Source organism: Mytilus trossulus, chromosome 6 (genome assembly GCF_036588685.1).
Source record: "Mytilus trossulus isolate FHL-02 chromosome 6, PNRI_Mtr1.1.1.hap1, whole genome shotgun sequence".
In the NCBI taxonomy this organism is placed as follows: domain Eukaryota; kingdom Metazoa; phylum Mollusca; class Bivalvia; order Mytilida; family Mytilidae; genus Mytilus; species Mytilus trossulus.
Genome location: NC_086378.1, coordinates 84019081 through 84043762, shown reverse-complemented (window position 1 = coordinate 84043762; position 24682 = coordinate 84019081). Strand labels below are relative to the sequence as shown.

The 24682-nt window shown below is 29.7% G+C and overlaps 1 protein-coding gene and 1 long non-coding RNA gene across 2 annotated transcripts in view; both read right to left on the bottom strand.

Annotated features, from left to right (window-relative positions):
• Positions 1 to 488: 488 nt before the first annotated feature.
• On the bottom strand, positions 489 to 2411 carry LOC134722056 (uncharacterized). The gene is made up of 2 exons (XR_010107958.1): positions 1572 to 2411; positions 489 to 905 (listed from the first exon to the last, which is right to left on the bottom strand). It is a non-coding gene; the product is annotated as an uncharacterized LOC134722056 (long non-coding RNA).
• A 3500-nt stretch (positions 2412 to 5911) lies between these two features.
• LOC134723069 (ankyrin repeat domain-containing protein 27-like) overlaps positions 5912 to 24682 on the bottom strand; it is a 53840-nt gene continuing 35069 nt past the window's right edge. Inside the window, exons 24-26 of the mRNA XM_063586707.1 lie at positions 24399 to 24557; positions 8397 to 8493; positions 5912 to 6909 (exon numbers count right to left, since the gene is read on the bottom strand). Coding sequence (XP_063442777.1) covers positions 6341 to 6909; positions 8397 to 8493; positions 24399 to 24557 — 825 coding nt within the window. The 3' untranslated portion in view covers positions 5912 to 6340. The remainder of the gene's footprint in view (positions 6910 to 8396; positions 8494 to 24398; positions 24558 to 24682) is intronic.

Here is a 24682-nt window from a genome sequence, read left to right as displayed (position 1 = left end):
ACCATCTTTCATGTAAAACCCCCATGTGCATTTTGAAAAGTTGGCAGATATGTTTCTAACTCCAGGCAAAATCTACTGGTATGAATGAAAAAGAAGTTTTCAATTAAGGCTCTGTGGCCATAACAGCTGTCTCATTAGCATTTTAACCACTTCCAATATTTGCAATTAAAACAATAGAAGAAAATTATTCAACGCAAAAACAAAACTTATTTGTAAGTAAATATGAAATTCTCTTTACGGTATGAGTTTTTCTCATTGTTTGAGATTGAACAGTAGTACATGTACCTGTAACTGATTATACCAATTTCTTATTCACTTTTGCTTGATTAACTCACTAAATATCATATACGTTGTACCACATCTCCTTATTTTTATAAGCATTCCAATAACATGAACAATTGTAATTCAATTCTATATACCAAGGCAAAATGATCTGCATCACTTTCATTCACTAGTATGCATCTTTTGGCAAAATACAAGTTCTTAAATGACACAATATATATTTATTGATAAAAAAAATAAAATTTAGTATACAACTCTATAAACAGGTATAAAAAAACACAGCTGTGTCATAACTTGTGAAATCTGTGCTGAAAACACAAACGTTGATGGTATTTGATTAATTCCATATGTGAAGCTCAACATTAGCTCGTCAGTTGGTGGTGGACAGTTATAGTTCCTTTCTGCAGGCTAGGATGAATGGCTTTTCAGGAAAACCAATTTCACAAATCAAAACTTTCCTCTAGATTTCTCTTACAATATTCATCCAGTTTAGTTCTTTTGTTTTAATTGGACACCGTCCTGATTTTTAATTTTGCAAACCATTCAGTCTCTTGCTTGCAAATGGTGCATGAAATTAGGATGGGTATGGCAGTAGACAAGTGTCTTTAAAGTGGGTTTGTGCCCTGAAAAAAAGTTTTATAACTTAATTTTTTTGAAACTTGTGCAACACACATACCTAAATAACTATAACATAGAAGAGAGCAGCATTCGTGTCAATGTTTTGTTCCTGTTTACATTGTCATTGATATTTTTTTCAGAAAGCCTGAGCTCATGAATTCCTGTCATTACAGCCTTAATTAACATAATTACTGCTAGCTAGCTAGAATAATTATCAGTATGCAATACGTACACTATCATTGTACAGCCCAAGTCTTCGGTATATATAATTGTTGCATTCATTCACTCCTGTGTTCAGTCGTTCAAAAATATTTAAACATCAACAAATGAACTTTAATAAGGACAAGAAAACACTAGAAAAGATACGTACATACAACCCGTGTTTAAGTGTATTTGAGAGAAATATATCGGGTTAAACGATTTATAAAGGAGAAATATATCTGGTTAAACGATGTATAAAGGAGGAAAAATTGTAGATATTGCATTACGATGCTTTCTACCTAATAGCACGTGGATATGTTTACATATTTAGACTTGACCCAGTATGACCCGTACCTTGTAGGTCACCGCCGTCGACTAGACTACAGTCGTGTATAAGACAACAAAAAGCTTAAGCCTGTACTATTTGTGTGAAGTAAATGTGTTTGTTCTGTGCATTTAAATTGTTTTACCTGATAGCAAGGACGTAAATCTATCCGTTTCCTTCTCAATTCACTTTGTCAAATTCTTCGAGCTTCTTCGAAACATACGTATTACTGCGCCGGAAGTGAGAAAAATATGAGAAATCCTCGTAAAATAATGCTATTTTCAATTTTGTGGAATCCATTTTGTTATATTTATTATACAAAGATAAAAAAAAGTTACGATTAATTATGAATTTGATATCATTATACGGAACGTTTGTGGACTATTTTTTCCATAGCTGTAAAACGGTCATTTTGGCGGGAAATCATGTACACATACACACGTAGATTGGCTGGTACCCGATCGTAATGTTACACATCACATACACAAAAAGCTAATACCCGGAACGTAGTACCGGGAACCAGGATAATACGTAGACAACATACATAACTAATACCGAAATTGAAAACGCTTTACAGTTTCTCGTTCATAAACCGAATTCCGCTTTGAATTATAGAAGATGCAATATTAATCATGTTCAGTCGACTTTTCATTGTTATATCAACGTCTGAACTAATTAAAGAATCTTTAGATGTCAGATAACACTCGAAATTGACCCGACCTCTTTCCGCACGGAATACACATAATGATAGTTTGTAGTCAGGTTGACTGCTTATAATGCAAAATACACACTCATAACAAGTTCTATAAAACAAACAAAACACACTGATCGTTTCTTTAGTCCCCAATGTAAATGAAAGAAATAAAAACCATATCATACCATAAAAAGAAGAGGAGAAATTCGAACATTTCCGGATCTATTTCTGGCCAAAAGACCCCCTGCAAAGATTGCGTATGAAAAGATGAACCTCATGACTTAAAAGTCAGGCCTTTAAGCACTGCCTTTAAAAACCATGTGTTAAGAAGAGGAAACTTAATCAGATCTTTTACTACATTCTAGAAAGGCAGTAAGGGTATCAAGTACAATGTAATCTGTTACATTTGATCAATTAAGGTAGCACAATACAAAGATTTTATAACTCCAACTCCCAAGTTTTAAAATGCTGTAACTTTCTTAATAATAAAAGTGGTAGTTTTGGATAGCTTACAGATGACTCTTTCCAATTAATGCAATGTTAGTATTATGAAACAATTATTTAATTAATTATAATGTTAATGGTGTCTAAAATATTTTTCACCAAATTTCCACATTCAAATGAAATTAGCTTCTGCATAGGTATCCCTAGAGGGTTGATTTTATTACATATTGTTTCTATGGCCATTATCAACAAAAGGGTGTCTCAGATTTCAGATAGAATGTATAGAACAAATATTACATTTAATTAAACATTATCTTCTTTTATGTGGTTAGGATGTTTACACTAATTTGAGATTTATGAGAGAATGGAATACCATATAAACAATCTGAGACAACCTTTTGAAGCCCATGATGTGTTGATTAAGATTTCTTTAAAATTTTCTATATAGTTAAAGAGATGACAGAGCTAAATTCATTCAAGTGAACTTACCCAGATTTTGCCACTAATTACATAATTGATTACATTATGATTGCATAATAAAAATATTGCATTCATTTAAAAGATTAATCTTTTATCTATCTATATATACCTCTTTTATTATTTTCTATGCATTCGTAAGAAAGTTACAGCATTTCAAAGGTTAGTGATTGGAAGTAAAAAAATCTTTGTATAGTGCTACCTTAAACTTTCCTATCAATTATTAAATTCAAATACAGTATTCTGTGCAAATTTACTTATTACTCATATTTAACCATTCTAACACAATGAAGTATTGTCCATATATCGATATATCAACCCCTATCCCTTTTTATACCTCATCTACTTGGTCACTTGTTCTAAAAGACAAATCGTTGTCTGTTCAAATTTTATGAATTCCTTTTTTAAAGTGAGCAGACAAGTTAACAAGAAAGTAAGAATGTCAGCATATATTAAAATTTCTGTTGGTTACCAATCATGAATGATAAATCTCAGTAAAGTTTTGATTAAAGAGGGACGAAAGATACCAAAGGGACTCATATATCTAAAATAAACTGACAACGCCATGGCTAAAAATGAAAAAGACAAACAGACAAACGATAATACACATGACATAACATAGAAAACTAAAGTATAAACAACACGAACCGCACCAAAAACTAGGGGTGATCTCAGGTGCTCTGGAAGGGTAAGATAAGTTATTCAAGTTTTAAAATCATTAATCACAGAGTGTATTTCAGCGATGACAGCAAATTGAAAGAACTCCATGGACAAACAAATACGAATCAGAATGTTGATTTATCTGGATGATGGTAAAAATGTTGGTCACAGAGGTGAATATCCCAAAATGTATGTCAAGGTTAAATCTAAAATAAAAAGACAACTGCATCTATCAGACTGAAAACTTAAGGGAAAAAAAGAAAACGTTGCTTTCAAACAAAAAATCAATTTCTGCAGTTGATTCAACTGCCATATAAGTGGGAGATTTAAATAGCTACGAAACCAGGTTTAATCCAACAATTTCTACATAAAAAATGCCTGTACCAAGTCAGGAATATGACAGTTGTTGTTCATTTGTTTGATGTGTTTGAGCTTTTGATTTTGCCATGCTTAGGAACTTTCCGTTTAGAATTTTCCTCTGAATTCGATATTTTTGTTATTTTACTATTAACACTACCAAGATATGGTTTTCACATAATCTTCTTCCTAAAGGAAGCTGTCTCCTAAATGTAGTCGGGAACATATTTATTTTCCTCATTTCTTTCCCCAAATTATTCTAATTATTCCTCTTTTAGTCCAAAACATTCCTGAGAGACTAATGAACTACCATTGCTCAAACTTTAGCATCACCAAAATTATTGTAGATTTGTAATTCATTGGTGGAACAATCTGCCATCACCAAGGTATGATCATGATTGCGGTAAAAGGATAGGAATGTGATATCTGAGTTGGGAATTTTCTAAATGGATGTCGTTACTATAGAAAAAAGGCAAAAGAAAAATGCAATGCTCCAAACTTATAATATTTATAAAAAAAAATCCAAGGAAAATTTAAATCGTGTTCCTAATCAAATGGTAAAAACAAAAGCTTACACACATTAATCAAATGGAAAACAACTTATATTTCAAACTTGATACATGGGATTTTGGCCTATGAAGATGAGATATTTGACTATCAAATGTTTTGAATATTTACGGACTGATGTATAAACCTGCATTTATGTGCATTAATGTTTTAAAACTTAAGAAATTGCTGCAGCTTAGTGGCAGTTATAAAGGGCAGTATCCCTTATTGACTGCAGTAGAAATTCTAGTTATCTTCGTTCTTTATCCATATTTAGTTTAATTAATTGTCTGTTTGCATTTTGTTATCATGACTTTGTAGAGTTTGCCACTGATATTTTTGTGTTAAATTACTTCATACACTTATGTTTGTTTTGTCTGTTCTCAGATGAGTCTTCTATGAAAATAGTCCTTTAAAATCATTGATTTTGATAAAAGTGTTTCATTCAATGAAATAAACATAGCATACTCCATTTCATTTATTTATTTATAAACTGCCAACAATAATTATGTAATAAATAACAATTATTTTCATAAAACAGCAACATAAATCATTAAATATAACACTAATTCGAATTTTCAAGTTGTCATGATAACTATGTTTATTGAGCAGTTTAAAGAAAACTGAATTTAATATCACTATAAACAATTCTGTGTCAATTCACAAAACAGTAATGAAACACCCATTGCTTCCACTCTGATCATTAATAAAATCATACATCACTCACAATAATACATATAATACTATCTATGTCAAACTGCCCAAGTATTACCAAGACACTTATTATATTCTCACGCAAAATATCAACATCTATTTTTTAATGGAAATTAGACATGATAATAATTTCCTATCATGTTCTAGCAATAAGACACTTCTCTAAAACCGTTTTACTCAATGTATTAAGTTTTATAAATATTGATAATATAAGAAACAACCAAGTTCACATTTCTTTTTATGACAAAATGGTTTTTCACAATAATTGAATTAAATATGAAAACTTTAAACAGCTTATTATGATATACCTGTCCTTCTAAAATCTGAGCAAGAAATAAATGATATTATAAAGAAAATCTGAGATCTTTTTGTCCAAGACAAACTCTTCTATAATAAACTGAAGCAAAAATATAAAAAAAATATGAAATATAAGACCATACTGTACATGTAGTTTCTAATTATAATATCTAATGAAAATAAAAAAACTTTTTTGAAAATTTGATATTTTGCTGTTTTATATATGTTTAATGACAAATTAACTTTTCATAATAAATTACCATGAAGATAGTAATGACTTATAATATGAAACCTGTAAATAAAAATATCTAGAATTGTTAAGGGCTAATTGTTGGTGAAATAGGAAAACACAAAAAACAATGTTCTGTTAACTTGTTTTTTTTATAACAATTAAAAAAGCTTCCATCCCATATTTTGTAAAATTCCATGATTGCCAGACAATCAGTATAGAAATTTAGCAAACAAAAAACTATAAAAATGTGATACCTTTTATGGTCCTTTTTTCAAAAAGATTGATTTTATTAGTAAATATTGAAGTAAATAATTAGGAATAATTTTCGTACTTGAATATCTATCATTTGTGATCATATCAGCCATCACAAGAAAACTTGGAAAAATACCCTTCTATCCTAATATTGGTCATCATATAATTATTTGTTTATTCATCATTTAAATACACCCTTCACCATTTACTGTATCAGAATCAGAACTGATTTTCATACAGCTCAGTCTTCAGTACTTTCTGACTTGATAGTTACTTTTTCAAATAAAGACCTGTTTTCATCATTTCCATTAGATTCTTTATTTTCAGAACAATTTTCTAAACAATCCTTAACAGTTTCAACACTATCACAGTTTTCTTTGATGTCCTCTGCATGTTTGCTAAATGCATCATCAGTTTTGATGTCAGCATTTTCAAAAACATCATTTTGTTCAGAGAAATTATCTTCTTCAAATTCAGATTTATTTTCATCACTGATATTTTCTATTACTGAACTGTTCAGTTTATCTTCACATTTACTTTTCTCCTTTAGCACCAATTTATAAATATGTAAAGGTTCACTTTTGTCTATGGATTGAACATGCCTTAATGTTGATAAATCAAAAGCTCTTATAGACAACCTCCGTTGTAAATTTATTAGCTGAGCAGAACTTTTATCTACTGTAGAGGTACGACGAAGACTAGAATTTGGATCAAATGTTTCAATGGATTGACAAAGCTCATGTAAAGCACTTAAGTCCCTTTCTTCTGTAGCTTTTAAAATATGATGCACTTTTGGCTGCTTTTCCTGTCCTGAAAAAAATAACAGAATAACCTGTGATAAAGGTAAACTTATGAATAAATATTTTATCAAAGCCAAATTTAAATAAAATCTTTATGTTTTGATTTTTGACACACAAAAAGCCTTTATTTTGGAAAAATTAAATAAAGTTTAATCGATAATTGAATCCTCTTTAAACTTCAAATAAAACTATAAATTTCCAGTTACTTCTGATTTTCTGTTTCAAGACTTCTGTTATAATGTGTAAAAGTCATCTTATGGCAATAAAATTGAAAACCTCATAAAAAGAACCAAACCATCTAACATTTTATGTTACTATCTTTCACCAGCAATGTGGAACATCTACATTTTTTCACAATCACAGTACCCTATTCACTAGTATAAAATATCATATAAGTATGTTTACAATTTCAACAGCTAAATTTCTATTACAGTTGTAACAATTGCTCAACATTGTTAACCAACTTTAATACTCAGTTTGGTTAACCCAAGAAGCAAATATAAGTATACAACATTAACTGCAACAGCAATGTCCTGTTATTTTGGTTAAATTTGGTTTATGAATAGCATTACAATTAGCTCTTTGTAAAATTGTAATATATCTCTGTTACGATCAACTATCTGCTTTAATTTAAGCATGTTTATGTGGTATGTGAGTAAATATGGATTTTCAGTATGTATATTAATACAAGTCTACAGACCTAACCACATAAAGAATCATTTGTTACATATTACTTAACTACAATTCAGAAAGTAGAAACTATATGTCCAATTATTATCAATATCTTATAAGTAAGTGTCTAGAAATGCTTATAATAATTATCTTCTTACCAATTAACCGTATTGTTTTTTGTTTTGGTTTGTTTTAAGCAATTGTTTATGTAGATTACCTTAGCCGTTTTTGGCACAACTTTTTGAAATTTTGGAACCTCAATGCTCTTTGACTTTTTACTTGTTTGGCTTTATAAATATTTTGATATGAGCGTCACTGATGAGTCTTATGTAGATGAAACGCGAGTCTGGCGTACTAAATTATAATCCTGGTACCTTTGATAACTTTTATGTGATGATTTAAAAAAAATCTATTCTTCTTATATATTCAAAGAATGCATGTTCTTAAATTAATTTCAAGCATTTTTACAAAATAAAATTCATCAATATAGCATTACTTTTCTATCTTGATTTTCCCCCTCATATTCTCATAGGCATTTTTAAATTCAAACAATGTGCTTTGATTTATAAAATCTTTACCACTATAACAGATCATTCTCCCTCTTATTGAATGACAGATCTACGCCAAATTAGTGAGAATTAAGACAAATAGAAGTGCCATCATATTCGACCTCTATATTCTGACATTAATTAAAGCTGTGATGTATGACTATAGCTCTTTATTTCACTAATAGATATTTGATGGATTAAAAATGGGCCATTACTCTGCCAAAGACCAATATAAGTATATCAAATTGATATTACAATGTTGTTTAAAATGTATTACCATTTGTTTCCTGTGTTAGTGGTGTAGTAATCTGTTCATTATCATGACGAATCACATTCTTCGTGTAGATCTTCAGAAGTTCAACTATGTCTGGATTCTGAAAATTAGTATCAAATATAAAGAGCTCAGTTTACAACAAGTTTTCATTATATACAGTAATTATTTGTTGATTAAGTGGCTTTACAGCAAATAATATTCATAAAAGCTTGATTAATGCTTGCACAACATCCTAGGCAAATGTTCAACCCACTGTTTGTTCTTAAAATGTACCAAGTAGGGAATATGGCAGTTATTATCAAATATTTTTTTATGTGTGTTGGTGTTTGATTTTGTTGCACTTCTGTTATTCCTTAGTTTTCCTCTCATATTTGATGTGTTTCCCTCAGTTTTGGTTTGTAACCCCGATTTGTTCTCTCTCAATTGATTCGTACCAAGTCAGGAAGATGGTCATTGTTATAATATTGTTCGTTTCTCTTTGTGTTGCATTTTAACGTTGAGTCGTTTGTGTTTTCTCTTATTTTTGAGATATTGAGATAAGACGTGGCACGGTACTTGTCTATCCCAAATTCATGTTACATTTGTTATTCTCGTGGTGTTTTGTTTGATGATTGGTCTGTTTCTGTGTGTGTTGCGTTTCGGTGTTGTGTCGTTGTTCTCCTCTTATATTTAATGCGTTTCGCTCGGTTTTGGTTTGTTACCCCGATTTTGTTTTTTGTCCATGGATTTATGAGTTTTGAACAGCGGTATACTACTGTTGCCTTTATTGAACACTGGTATACTACTGTTGCCTTTATCTTATCTTACTTACTTAGGGGACATCTAATTAAAGGGTTCCAATTTGGTTTAGGGTAAGAAAAGGGTTTGTTCCTAATCAGGGTAAGGTTTTAGGGACAGGGCTAGTGTTAGATTAAAGTGATAATTAGTTTTAGGTTGAGGGTCAATATAGTGTAGCTATATGCTAGTAAGGTCCTTTGTGATTTTACAAAATTTTAAGAAGTTTATCATTTCAGGCACATTCAAAACAACAATTATGTAATACTTTCATGCAATAACAAATCATACTCAAAATACAAATACCTTAGAGAAGTTTAATGGCTATCTAAATACTCACTTCAAATGAAAGATTGATAGGAGTAGTAGGCCTACTGCAATATCATATGTGTCAACTAAAGCAGTAGTAAGCAGTGGTTGGCAGTAGTCTGCAGTAGTTAGAAGTAGTTTCAGAGAAGTTATATCACATTACGCATAAAAGAACACAATAAGTACAAATTGATGACAACGGGGTTAAAAATCCATTTTAGTTGAAGTGTAATAAGCTAAAAAAAAACATTCAAGAATTGCCCTCTAGGCTTTTTGTCATTGAACTCTTCAATTTAAAGCATGAAGAAAATAAATTGATTTAGTTTTTGCGAAGTGTTTGTAGTTATAAACATACTTATATATCTAGATTCACAAAGACAATTTCATAGTTCAATACCTGGCAAAAATGAACAAAACTGTCCTAAAGCTAAGGTTACAACTTCCTTACTAAGATCCCACCTGAATTAACAGTTTATGATGTTCTTTTTAACCCTTTGTAATTTCGAACTCCTCATTATATTATATATTTTGGCTTTCCAAACTTTTGGTTTGGTTTAAAATGCTGAAGAAAATTTGTGATATCAGGCATTTCTATAGATAACTCTATGGTATAAAAGGTGGTATGGTGACCTATAGTTGATTTTTTTTGGTGAAAAGTTGACTTATTGACAATCATGCCACATTTTCTATTTTTATTAAAGAAACATGTATTGAGTACAAGGCAATCACAGTGTCCTAATCAACAATCAAGGAAAAATTAATCAGATTATAAACTTTTAAATATGTTATGATTTATCAGAATAGTGTTTTTGCATTAGAAATAAGATGTGGTATGAGTGCCAATGAGACAACTCTCCATCTAAGTGTTCATGTATTAAATAAGGTTTCGTAGGGAGATTTCAAAAAATCTTTCTTGAATTAATTCTTTTCTAGCCCAGAACAACATTGTCTATCATTTATAACTTTGTTAAATCAAATATAGAGGCCTTATGCGACTTCTGGCGCGGAGAGAATTAAGGTAAATCAAATATGACTGGGATTGTTAAATTTGTTTCTTTATAAAAATGATTAATATTCATAATAATATATCATAATAGCAAATGGGAAATTGATATTGGTTAAATCCAATAGAAGAAATACTATGAATATAACCATTTCAAAATGCCTTTAGAAACTGATAGTTTTCATTCAGTATATACATTTTTACCTCTGATAATGTTGCTAATGACCAAAATAAATCATCAGCCATGATAACTTACACAAAAGATATAATGAAGTGATCTATATGATTATCTTGTACAAACTGTTCTTTAGTCAATCTATTGTCATAGATCTACTAACTAGAAAATATGCTACTGGGTAAGATCCATCAATTTAATGTATTTTTTCAAACCAGATTTCTCTAACTAATGGCCAACAATGCCTTGAGATAGAAATGATAAAGGTAATAGATCCAGTGAAAGAAAGAAAATAGCAACAGCGACATTGTAATTAATAATTAAAATGAACAGGAATAGACTGCTGTTTTTATCAGTATAAGCTCCTATAGTTCTCATTAGTTTTAGAAAAATATAACAATTCAAGGCCTAGCCTTTTGACTTTTAACAATATATACTTTTAACAAAAAGTAATTTTGTCTGAAACACCACTAGGATAGACCATTACCGTATCTAGCCTTTCAGTAACACTTTAAATGAACTGATTCATAAAAGAAAAATCAGTCAGTGTCTGCTTCAAGGAATGTCCTGGTAATGAATGTATCACCAACAGATTCTTATATGCTTTTCTCTAGGCTATTAGTTTTTGGCAACCACAATTTAATAGACCTTTGGTTAAGACATTAGTAGGATAATCAAATAATATGCAAACAAGGATAAGGACTATGTTTTTAAAAACAACATTATCAAAACATATTTTTTCAACCATCTCAAATTGTTTAACTATGTTTAAATAAGCAGAAATACTTCATAATGTCTAGGAATTTCCAAGTCTCTATAAAAATATCTCGGACTATGGCTATCCTGTATGAAACATTTTCTGGTTCATTCATAGTAGAGCTTTTGATTGAAACAATCTCACAATCATATGAAAATTACCACCAAATAGATCAACATATTTCTATCATATTATGTCCATAAGACAAAATTCTTAATAAATCTTTTAAAATCAAACAAATATCAGAAGAATCACTTACATATAATGGTCACTGATTTGCTATGCACAATTTGTGAATAAAAGCTGGGGACTGACTTTAATTTTGTGAGCTACAACTACTTGCTTAACAATAATAACTTCTACCTATAAGTTAGCATGCACCTTCGACACAATCCCTCAAAATCGCTTAATCAAAAAGGCAATAGATTCTTATTTTCACTGGGTAGTAAATACCAATTCTACACCAAGTATAAACATTATTTAGTAATGTTTATAACATTTGAAATAATATTTCAGCACTAAATTTAACAGATTATAAAATTCTATTCATTTATCAGAAAAAGTTTGAAAGAATCTTATACTACACTTGCAATTTAAGAAGTAAAATAACAGTTCTTAATTTGATCCTCATACTTTAAATTTATAATTTGCAGAACTTTACACAATTAAAGCTAACTAACTAACTAACTTTCAAACAAATCTCTAAGTAATTATGTAACAATTAAACATAATTACATGGAATCCTGGCTGAAATTAATATTTCACAGATCTTATAAATTTCAATGAAAGTTTCCATCACAGACTAATCCCTATAAGATTATTCTAATATTTTGTTAAAGTTTTCATGAAAATTAACTATTTTCTGTGCAAACAAAGAGATCACTTGGGATCGTCAGAGATAAACTATGATTAATTAGAATCGGTATAAACACTTGTCTTGGATCAAGCTATGCAAATAAATATATATTCACAGCTTATTTTGGTGTTATACCCTTAACTTGAAATTACAACCAACTCCCAATTGTTATTAGTCAATTTGTCAATTGGATCCCTTTTGTAAGATGATGATAACATTTTTAAAAAGTAAAGATTAAGATTAACCATGGTTTATTTTTTCTATTGTTCTACTAACACCTTCCTTAAACTTTCCTAAATGAGCCTCCCCATATAATTTGTGAAATAAAACTGTTGACCTTTTCAAGAATAGTTCAACAGCAATAATCATAAATCATGGTTTGATGAAATATGAGAACGTGTCAGAATTGTTAACAAATCATTTCCTCCAGACAACAAATATAAACTCTATCTCAACTTTAACTTTAAGAAACTCAAAATATTAAAAAAAACAAATGAGTAGCCAAAAAGGTTTAGACTGTCAAAATGATATGACGAAAAATGAAATATGTGAGCATAGTTCACATCAGATATGCCATATAAAAAATATACTTTTTTATAATTAAAATAATCAAGGAAAAACTGAGGAATTTTAACTTTGTTGTTTGATAAGTAGAGATGTTAACACATGAAATGTCTTAGATAAACAATTTAGGTCACACTGATTAGTCATGCCATGATATTTGTCTTTTTATAAGGTATACTTTCATTTGATGTATAAATTGGTATCTCTTATCTGTGAGACGAAACAGCACAAGACAAAGGATGAGTATTCAACACAGCAAGAACATTCTACACCAAAGCTTCAATTGGCCCGTGAATTAAGTATATTCTTAATCATATTTCTACTTTTTTCAAAATTCTGGTATAAAGGTGTTTGATTTAATAGATGTAAATTTTGTTGCAGTTATTTTTTCAAACGTTTTTCAGTGTATACACATATATATCAAACGATTTCATTTGAAGTCAATACACTTTAATACCATAATAAAACCTTAAAAATATGCTAGAACACCATTGAACAAAACAAATAGATTGTGCCTATATGTAACCATTTATAAACAGGCTCTGTATCTAAAGTCTACATCACAGTAATAAATTTGACAACAATCCATTAATTCAGAATATATATGGATATTTCTATTAGTGAAAATAGATATTCTTCCTTCATAACATATATGCTATAAAGTCAAACTGAAGAAAAAAAAATGGCAATAAATTGAGCGATTTTCCTATCAATTAACATGAAGTAATTCTTCCTATGTAACAGACCAACTATACAAGACATTTGATGCAGTATGAACATTGCAACCTTTCACAATTATTGACATAACGGATATATGCTGCAGAGTTTTAATTCCTTCTTTTCTATTTGAGTAGAAATAATGTCATATGAACAAATAAAACAAAGAAAATCCATTCTTTAATCACCGAAAATGTTAAATGTTTCTAAATACATTCTTCTTAAGCATTTTATATGCACTAAAACCAGTGTTTGCAGATACCTATTAATTAAGGGATATGCAATGGAGTAACACCAAGTTAACCAGGCGGATATTGCTTTCACTTCTGATGATCTTTTTTTTTACTGAGATTTTTATGTATTTTTTTTCACAAAACAAAAGCTTCTTCTTCCTTTCACAACTTCATTTGTTGTGGCATGAGGGATATAAGACTACACAGCTTAATTTCTAAATAATAACATCTACTTTTATACAAACATAAATTGAAATCTTAAATCTAAATTTAATTTCTTCCAGTAAAAATTAGGCAAAATAAGGCTATATATTGCATTCTGCCTTTTTCAGTAAATTATAAGAATAAGTCAACTGGGCAAACTCTTTCATTTGACAGGTAAATAAAATGCAGTTTCACCATTGTTTTTTCTCAAAAAGAGGCCTTTAGCAAGTTCTTTCTAAAGTTTTTCTGTTTTTGTTTTAAAATTATTACTATTGCTACAGAAACATGCCATATATGTTCAATTCTTACAAAACATGGTATTGTTGGTATTATGTCAGTTAAAGAAATATGAATGCATTTCTAATATGCTGTGTTTTTTAATTTGCATTTATTAATCTCTCATTTTATTTCCACTGTTCATCAATGTTAAAATGATCAAATACTCATTATAATTTCCGAACATACAATATCTTGTAACTTCTGCTATCACAGTTGCATTTTTTATCTTAAATTCTATATAATATATTTACTCTACATCATTTTGGAAGCATAGTTGAACTAAATGTAAATTTATTGAATTTCCCCAAAACCTTTTACGCATATATATTTCAAAATTAGTTACCAGGAAGAATGTAAGACAAACAAAAGTTCCAGTCAGATAAATCTAATTGTAAGGAATTATTTATCTCAAAATGGATATTATACATTGAGGTTTCCCACAAATATCCATTATATAACACAGCATTTTAAAGTTAGTCATACTCAATAACTTATGAACATATCTCTATAACATTTCCTTATAGATTATAATATAAATTGATAACCAGTTTGCTAAGTGCACATTTCAAGGCTTTGAACAGAGTTTTGACAATTATGACAAGTTTGTCAACTGAGCTGAATCGTAATTACACCCTATGATAGACATATCTATTAAACTAAACCTATTGACACCCGATTACAGGGACAGACCATGCTATGTCAATTTATCAAATGCTGAACACTTTTACAGATCATAGCTTGATTTAATATTGGTTATATAAAAACTACATTATTCAAATGAATGACTTTCCTTGAAATAGCAGCTTGATGCTTACAGACTTCCTTGTAAAATCACATAAACAAATGTCAACTATGTAAAGAAAGACAGATCCTGAATTACATTGCTTTAAATTTAATTCTCCGCTGAGACTGCACTCTCTCACATCCTCATCAATAATGTAAACAAGTTTTGTAATGTTCTAACGTACAAAAGGTGACCAGTCTTATCAAAAACTATAACCACAATGCAACTATCCTGAGGAGCTGTGAATAAAACAATGTGCACATTTCTATTTGGATAACAATGTACAGACAGTCTTTATTTCTATTCAAACTTCAGAATATACACCTCAATCAGATTAGATATGAGAAAGTCAAGACTCTAAAGAGTATATTGAATGATAGAATGCAATGTTAGCCCCATCTTCATGTATTGTCGAAATGTGCATCTGATGCAAGAAAATTGGTACTGTTAATTTTATTATATGTTATCTTATAGTTCGTTACTGTGTGTGTTGCATTGTAGTTTGTTTTTTGTTTGTTGCACTTTAGTGTTTCTGTTGTTTCGTTGTTTTTCTCTTATATTTGACGTGTTTCCCTCAGTTATAGGTAGTAGTCCAGATTTGTTTATTCTCAATCAATTTATGACTTTAGAACAGCGTTATACTACTGATGCCTTTAATTATCTCATACACTGTCCATGCTTCTGTAATGTCTGTAGTGACTTCATAGATTGGTATTATCATAGGAAGAAACTACACTGAACACCACACTAAGCATCAATGGTCTCCATCAAAATGAAAAGTTTTTTTTGCACTTTAAAAAAAAAAAAAAAACGTTTGAAATTAACAAATACTGGTTTTATGGAAATAAATCTTTTAAATTCTTTTAAGATATTATATCTCTTTAAAGAATATGCATGATTTGTATAAGTTAGCGGTGAAATCTATAAAAGACAAAATATTCTTTTAAGGTTATTTACTGATGATGCAAGCAGTACTAAATGATGCTATGATAATATAAAAGATAATTAACATGTGTCAAACGGATAAGGAATACCTTCAGTAGGTTTCTTAGCAATGAATTTACTTTGTCCTTAAGAATAATAAAAAAATTGTTTTATACAAAACTAATGATTTTTTGTTATAAAGTGAAGGTTAACATTACAAATGATGAATTCAATTATCCTGCAAGCAGTTATTAAGAAAATAAAACGTTAAGGAACGTTGATAAAATTGTTTTCAAGATAAGGATCAAACTTGCCCTAAAACAACATTTGTATTCGAATATTTCTTCAATTTACAGGAGCATTTTTATTTTATAAAGTGTTATCATTTGTCTAGTTGATATGTTTTCTTCTGTTTTGGTTTGTGACTGGGTTTCAGTTAAATTGATTTATGTTTATTGAAAAGCAGTATACTACTATTGCTTTTACTTATTTCCTGTTTACACCATTACCAGTTGCCAAACTTTTTAATAATAAGTAAAAATACAATGCCTTCTGCTTATGAACAGTAATACAGACAAGCAAATGAATACTATATGTATCATATTGTTATTTAAATGAAAGCAAGGAAAAAGTAAAAACACAAAAATACTAAACTAATAGGAAAATCAATTCGGAGAGTCCATAATCACATGGCAAAATCAAATAACAAAACGCATCAAAAACAAATAGACAAGAACTGTTATATTCCTGACTTGGTAAAGGCATTTTCAAACGTAGAAAATGGTGGATTAAACCTGGTTTTATAGCGCTTACTCTCTCACTTTCATGACAGTCATATCAAGTTCTGTTATATTTACAATGATGCGTTAACTAAATAGACACAATAAATAAAATAGTCAAAGTATGGGTACATCAGTCATCATTTTATTACAATATTACAAGGAACAATTTAACAGAACACAAAAACATCTGTTATATAATCCTTAATAAATGACATTGTGAAAAGTACTTCTCTGACCACAGTAACAGATGTTAATATTTTTTCTTCAAGAATTAAAACTCTGTGACCAGCTAAGATGTAACAATTGTGGAAATACACAGAGATTTGGACAAACAAATATTTCAAATGTTTTTGGATAAATTTTTATAATAATAAACAACTCCTCTGGACATGAAAAGTAACCATTTCCCCATATGCTTTGTTGTATGTACATGAAACTACTTTAAAAATAATGACTGGTCTTATCTGACAGGCTGAAAATGTGTAACCATGTATTGCCTTATTTATTTTTTAATCTCATTATGGCAACTTGGTGATGTTAACAAGCATTTTGCATTATTTAGCTAATCGACTGACATCCTGCAATGACTGTTAAATTCCCAAAGAAAAGCTGCCTTGACCACTAGATAAGGGGTGAAAAACAAAATTGTCAAAAGTAACAAAAACAAAGATACAACATGAGACAACTTGTGACAACCTCTATTAAGGTACAATGTCCATTACAAAAATATATTTTGATAAAGAAAACAGGATTATTTGTGAATTTCTAATATTTTATATTTTCAGTGAAGATCATTTTAGTAGGAGATGATATGAATACTTCAACAAAGAACTAGGGAGATCAAATGGAACATTTATATATCTTCAGGAAATAATTTTCTTAACATAATTACTTTCTAATAGTCATGGTGTGGATATTTCATTTATTGGTAGTCATGACTTGGTCATTTTGTTACTTTTGTATGTATTCAGCATTAACCTTTGTATGAACTTTTGAGTTAATATCGGAAGTAAATATCTTTCCTTATTAATTACCAATAATCATGTTAATACATTTGGATGCAATTTATTTTGTGGATTTCTCTTTGTGCAAAGTTGGTTTATGAAACATAAAATTGTAAAAGAAGACATGTTCATAGTGAATTAATATGGCAGTAAATAAAACATTACAGAATGTACAATGTATAACCCTAAAAGTAATAACTATATCAGTAAACAAAAAATGAATATACATTAACATACAATATACAACATTTTTGTAAAAGTAGAATATCATAAAACATCAATCCCTTAACAATACAAACCACATATTTTGTTTTAATCAATTTTCTTACAATAGGTTCCATTTTATTTCTTAGTAAGAGATGTTTTAAAAAAAATAGCAAAATAAATCTAACAGAACTGATACATATTGGATAAGGTTAAGTGACCTAAGATGTTTCCTCAGTATAATGTTGATTTCATCATTTCATACAATATTTCTAAAAGGTATCATGTTTTATTCAAAAGCTACATTTGTATCGTACTTTCAATTCCTACTTTTTAATACTTAACCTATAATGTTTTATTCTTATAGTAACATGGTTATACTACAATGACATTGCAAATAAAATTAAGCTTTTCATATGATTTTCTATACATTGTTGTGACATTTTTTAAAGAAGCATGTGCATGTTGAATTTAATAGCAAAGGAAATATATTTTTTATGCCTCATAATTATGATAATTGTTGTCTGCAATTCAAAATTAGGGTTTCTGATAAGACATAAATGTAACATAACAAACAAATAATAAAATTGCAGGTTTTGACTCAAACTTTTCCGGGGTGTGTTGTGTCAAAACTTGTGAAATATAGAGTCAAACCTGCTTAAGTGACAGACCACCTGTATTAAGCAAGAACCTGTGTTAAAAGACGACTTATGTCAGATCCCTTTGAAGTACATTTCATTTAAAATGGTGAAGAAATAAACTTATTCGATTGAATAAAAATTCAATAACTATGTTAATGACCAGTTTAAATCTAGAGTGTTTTCAGTAAATTGGTCAGTAGAAAATTTGTTTAGGGTGATTTCTTGTTATTACTAATGAACCATATCCAACCATTTTGATAGAATTATGAAAACTGATATGTCTGTATTGGCATAGTTTTTCTGATCTCTTGTCAGAATATTTAAATTCAAAGCAATTGAAAGTTTGGGCTTCAATGTCAACAGAAATATTGACTGTACACAGCATGTTTGCATCAAAAAAGCAATTATTCATTGACAATACACCAATACATAGCAAATCATTTCTAAGAATACTGCAAAAAGTCTCATTCTTCAGTTGTTTTGTCATAAAGTGCATTTAAGTGAAACATGGTAGAGCAAACATTGAATTCCTTCACAAAATCTTATGACAGACAATACTCTTTGGCTAAAACTTAAGTTTCTTGACAGAGTTATCCTCAAGAACAAGATCACTCACTATACTTAGTGTTTTGTAAAATCAAATTACGTAGGAAAGTGAATTAAAATAAAATTTACATTTCAAATGAAGCCATAAACAAACCGTACCTTAATTACATTGTGACATTTCAGCATGGTAATAACACTATAAATTAAGTTGAAATTGGCCTACAGAAATATTTTGTCACTTATCAATCAACCTTCTGTTTATCAGATTAGAATATGTTTGCTGAAGATTTTTTTTTAGAAAATGTGAGACAGTTGTCGATCCTAAGGGTTCTCACTCTGGGAAATCAAACAAACAGGAGGAAGCTTAAAATTACTAGGTGACATAGTTTTGAAATTTATTTCATGATGGCATTAGCAAAGAATAAAATGCTAGTTTATCTTATTAGTAAAATAAAATATGGTAAAGCATATAATTCCCTGATAAAAAAAATACTTTTAAAAGATTGATTGATTGATTATTGTGTGCTTAATGTTAATGACACCAATTTCAGATGGTTAAATACCAAAAATTGTAAAACTCGAGAGATCCAAGCATACAACGAGTAAAGACCTGATAATATTATACAATGAGAAAGTGGAAGGTGTAGACAAGTTCACATACCTGGGAGCAGTCATGGACAAAGAGGGAGGAGGAAGTAGCGATATAAGAAATAGGGATATTTCATCGTCATCGCCTTAGAAATATAAATGTATGGTGTGCAAGATGAATTGGCCAAAAAACAAAAATACACCTGTATAAGTTATTGGTTAGACCTGTACTTTTGTATGGATGTGAATCATGGAAATTCACAAACCTTGAAGAAAAGAAACACCAAAGCCCAAGAAAGATCCTAAAGATAAGATGGCAAAGTAAAACAAAAATCAAAATAAATAAATACCAAAAAAGTCAGTTGTAAAATCAGAAAGAGACAGTGGACATTAGGGCCTGATAGAACTAACAACAGTGGTGTAACACTTCAATTGACCCCTGGAGGGAAAAGTACAAGAAAAAGGCCAAAAACTACATGGGGAGAAAAAAGAGAGAGATATGAACATGAACAGGCCCTGAATTATTTTTCTTCAATGAACCAGTAAATATTCAAAGGTTTTATCTGAAAAGTGTAGGTATTAGACTGATTTTACAATTTACCTACATTTTATACCATTAAGAATATAGATGCCTGCATGCAGGATCACAAATTTCTATACAATACAAGTGTGGTTGTAAATTCTCAACGTCTATTAGGAAAATCTAATTCTGTCACAAATAATTGCACATTTGAGACAGTGGCGATTTACATTAAGTCTACTCTGAAATGCTGCATTCAAAACTTAGAAGATATCAGCTGTCAAAACCTCATTAAAGAATAATAAAGATCCTCATTTCAAATCAAAGTTAATTTAATGGAATTAAAAGTTCATGAAAGAATCCATTATCTTAATCAAAATGTAAGCCTTGATAATGTCAAATGCATCATCTGGGACTGGTAATGTCAAATTCATCATCAGGGACTAGTAAGAAAGCATTCTTCTCAAAACTGACAATTACTAGTCAAGATAACTCAGTAATTGTTATTATTCTATGACATGTACTATGTTTTAAACTTGAAGTTTATAACCAAAAAGTTAGAAAATCATCATGCAAATAATCATTTGTATTTTTTTTATTTTGTCTTGATATTTAACCAGAATATATAAACAAACAGAGTTAAAAAAAAAATAGGATGGCATGATTTCATGTCAAGTACTTTAAGGGCATGGGAAACAGGTAGTAACATATTGTGAAAAGATGCATTTTTCTTTTGATTTTAAATCATTATTTTGAAAACAACTTCATGGACCCTTCTTTTTAAAATGACATTTTGTTTGATTATGTATAGTAAATATGTGAAAAAAAGATGATGAAGAAAACAATGATTTTTTTTTTAATTTAATAAATATACAGCAAAATATTGCCTTTTTATTTTAAAATAGAAAAAAAATAAAATATATTATTTCTAAACTGAGAATTGCTTGTATAAAATCTGTGAAAACATTACAGTATCCTATGCCCACTCTGTTCACAGTAAATGAGAACATTGTATGTGATTCAGTATGATATGTATAGATTCCATAACAATAAACTCATTATAGATACCAGGATTGAAATTTTTTATTCTAAGCCAAACATGCATTTCGTCTACAAAAGATTCATCAATGACGCTAGAGTAAAAAATATGTTAAAAAAGCCAAATAAAGTATGAAGTTAAATTGCATTGAGGACAAAAAATATCCTAAAAGTTTTGCCAGATACAGCTAATATAAAAAAGAAGATGTGGTATGATTGCCAATGAGACAACTATCCACAAAAGACCAAAATGACACAAACATTAACAACTATAGGTCACTGTACGGCCTTCAACAATGAGCAATGCCCATACCGCATAGTCAGCTATAAAAGGTCCCGATAAGACAGTGTATAACAATTCAAATGACAAAACTACCGACCTTATTTATGTAAAAAAAATGAACGAAAAACAAATATGTAACACATAAACAAACAACAACCACTGAATTACAGGCTCCTCCTGACTTGGGACAGGCACAAACATAAATAATGTGGCGGGGTTAAACATGTTAGTGGGATCCCAACCCTCCCCCTAACCTGGGACAGTGGTATAACAGTACCACATAAGTACGAACTATAAAAATCAGTTGAAAAAGGCTTAACTCATCAGATGGCCAAAAAATACAAGTGGACGTGGCCTGATACTGATACATCCCGACACAGAAGACACAATGAACAGATCTGAGAGTACTCGCAGTTATCTGACAGCTTGTTCAAAGCCACTAACAATTAATAAAAAAAATCATGCATCTAAGACTAAACAATCAATCTGTACACATCCAACATCCAATGGATTTAGTGTAAAGACGTCATAAAAAGCCAGAGAAAAACATGACCTTGTGCAATGCCAATTTACAGGTATCAACAGATTGTAGATCCATGAATATGTATATGTATATAACATACTAGCATTATATTGCCTGTTTTAGCTTTAAACTTTATCATCAGACATTTTAAAACTTTTACTTACATCAGAATGTAACAAAATTTAACAAAAATAAGATTTTTGGTGAACAGTGCAAGTGTTTCATCAAGGAAATAACTTATGACAAGAGGCTGTCACAACGACAGCAAACTTGATTGATTAACATTTATTTGTGTCCTGGCAATATCACAAAAACCATTACTGATGATTGGTGAAAGTGAAAATCGTTAATATCAAATTTGACCTCCATTTTGTCATCAACATATTAAAATTTGGGAAGCTTTGGTAGAATAGTTCATTCTAAAATGCACTGACACGACTGGAAACGCCATTTTACAATCTTTCAAGAACCATAACTCCTGAACGGTAAAATTCAAAATCGCCATAATTGAACTTGACCTCTTTTTTGTCATCAGTAACAACATATTAAAATTTGAAAAGCTTTGGTTGCATGGTTCATGAGAAAATGCACGGTCACAACTGGAAACACCATTATTCAATCTTTCAAGAACCATAACTCCTGAACGGTAAAAGCCAAAATCGCCATTATTGAACTTGACCTTCATTTAGTTGTCAGTAACAACATATTAAAATTTAAAAAGCTTTGGATGAACGGTTTATGAGTTAATGCACGGACAACATTTGATTGCCGCCCGCCTGCCCACCGTACATCCCCAAATCAATAACCGACATTTTTGTCACAAAAATCCGGTTAAAAATGTAGTAATATCATTTTAATGATGCTAAATAAGCCAATCAAATTAACACATTTTTTGTACCATTGTTTTGTATCATGATGCATGCAAGTGATTTGGAAACATAAAAGAATGTTGATTACTAGTTTTGTTGTATCATAAAGTTGAGATCAAGAGAAGAAGGATATGATTTCTGAAACTAATTCAACTCTCGCAGATATACATGTGAAGTCTCCATGTCAAGAAATATTTTTATTGATGTCATTTGAAATATCTTACCGTAACAGTTTATTTAGGGTTTTTAGAACTTATGTTAATCTAAAGTAAAGCTTGTATATTAAGCTGTTTGGCAATACTTTTATCAACATTTAACAATAAAAAGAGGTTAGAAAATACCAAGTGGACAATCAATATGCATGGGTAACACTTGCTTCCTTTTAGCATTGTGAATAAAATTGTTCCACTGTCCACCTGTTAACTGTTTAAGGGCAATAACTCTAATTGTTTTTATTTCTTTTGTTACCTTTTTCAAGTTACTCACCAACACACTTGATTTCTCTCTGATTTTTTGGAAGGTTTGTACTATTCATTTACACAATTCCATAACTTTTGTCATATCCTAAGGCAATATCACCTTTGAATATGATGTTTAAACTTGTCAGAGACCTTGCTGATATCAACCTTTTATATTAATTTTGTATGTAGAGTTCAGTAAAATAAATAGTGGTAACAATGTAACTTCTTATTCAAATTACATTTCCAAGGGTGATAACTCCTGTAAATGCTTGTTTGATCAGAACTGATGTTCAAAATTATCTGGCACTTTGCTGATATAAACATTTTATTTAAATTTCAAAAAGATCTTTCAAGAAACTATTTGTGTTTTAACTTCTTTGGTTATAGAAGTAAGTAAGGGACTCAACAAACAATTATCATAATATAATATGTCAAATAATTTGGATCATTGTCACAATTTTATACACAAATTAACATAACTTAGATTCTATTGTAAGGTGTTCAGAGCCAGATTTGCTCAGGCTTTGTAAACAATAAATTTGTTTACTATCGGAAAAATTAAATGTCCATTTACAATACCAGATATGTGTAATATTTTTTAATTACAACTACAGATGAAATAATTATCACAAAAATTCCAATTAACTTTTCCTTCCCTACAACAGAATTGTACTCTTAAATGCAACAATTCCTGCTATATATACTTCATTAACTGATTGTTTTACCTTGGGAATACAAATCTCCTTTGCCATTTCCATTTAATACTACAGAAAAATCACTAAGTACAAGAAAGAAGCTTTGTTCATGTACAATACATGTACTTATACAGGAACAACTTACTGTCTTATCATTTACCACAGTAGGAAATTTAAAATATTTCCTAGTTTTCAAATCAAGCAAAAGTACATATTCTTAATTATATTTTCTAGAGCTACAGATTTTAACAATAAGTTGTTACTATTCTTACCTTGGCATAAAATACTGGAATTCCGCCATCTTTATTTCTGATACTAACATAAGCTCCAGCCTTTAACAGTTTCCTGACTGTGTCTATGTTCTGTGTTTTAACAGCTATATGCAGGGGTAGATCACCTTGTTTATTGGATGGATTTACCATTACATGATTCTACATTGAAAAAAAAAAGTAATAGACTATTTCCATGCAACAGTTCAAAACATTTTAATTTCTTCAATTAAAAAAAAAATCTAAATCTTGTTGAAAAAACATTCTCATGCTTAATCTGTTTTGTG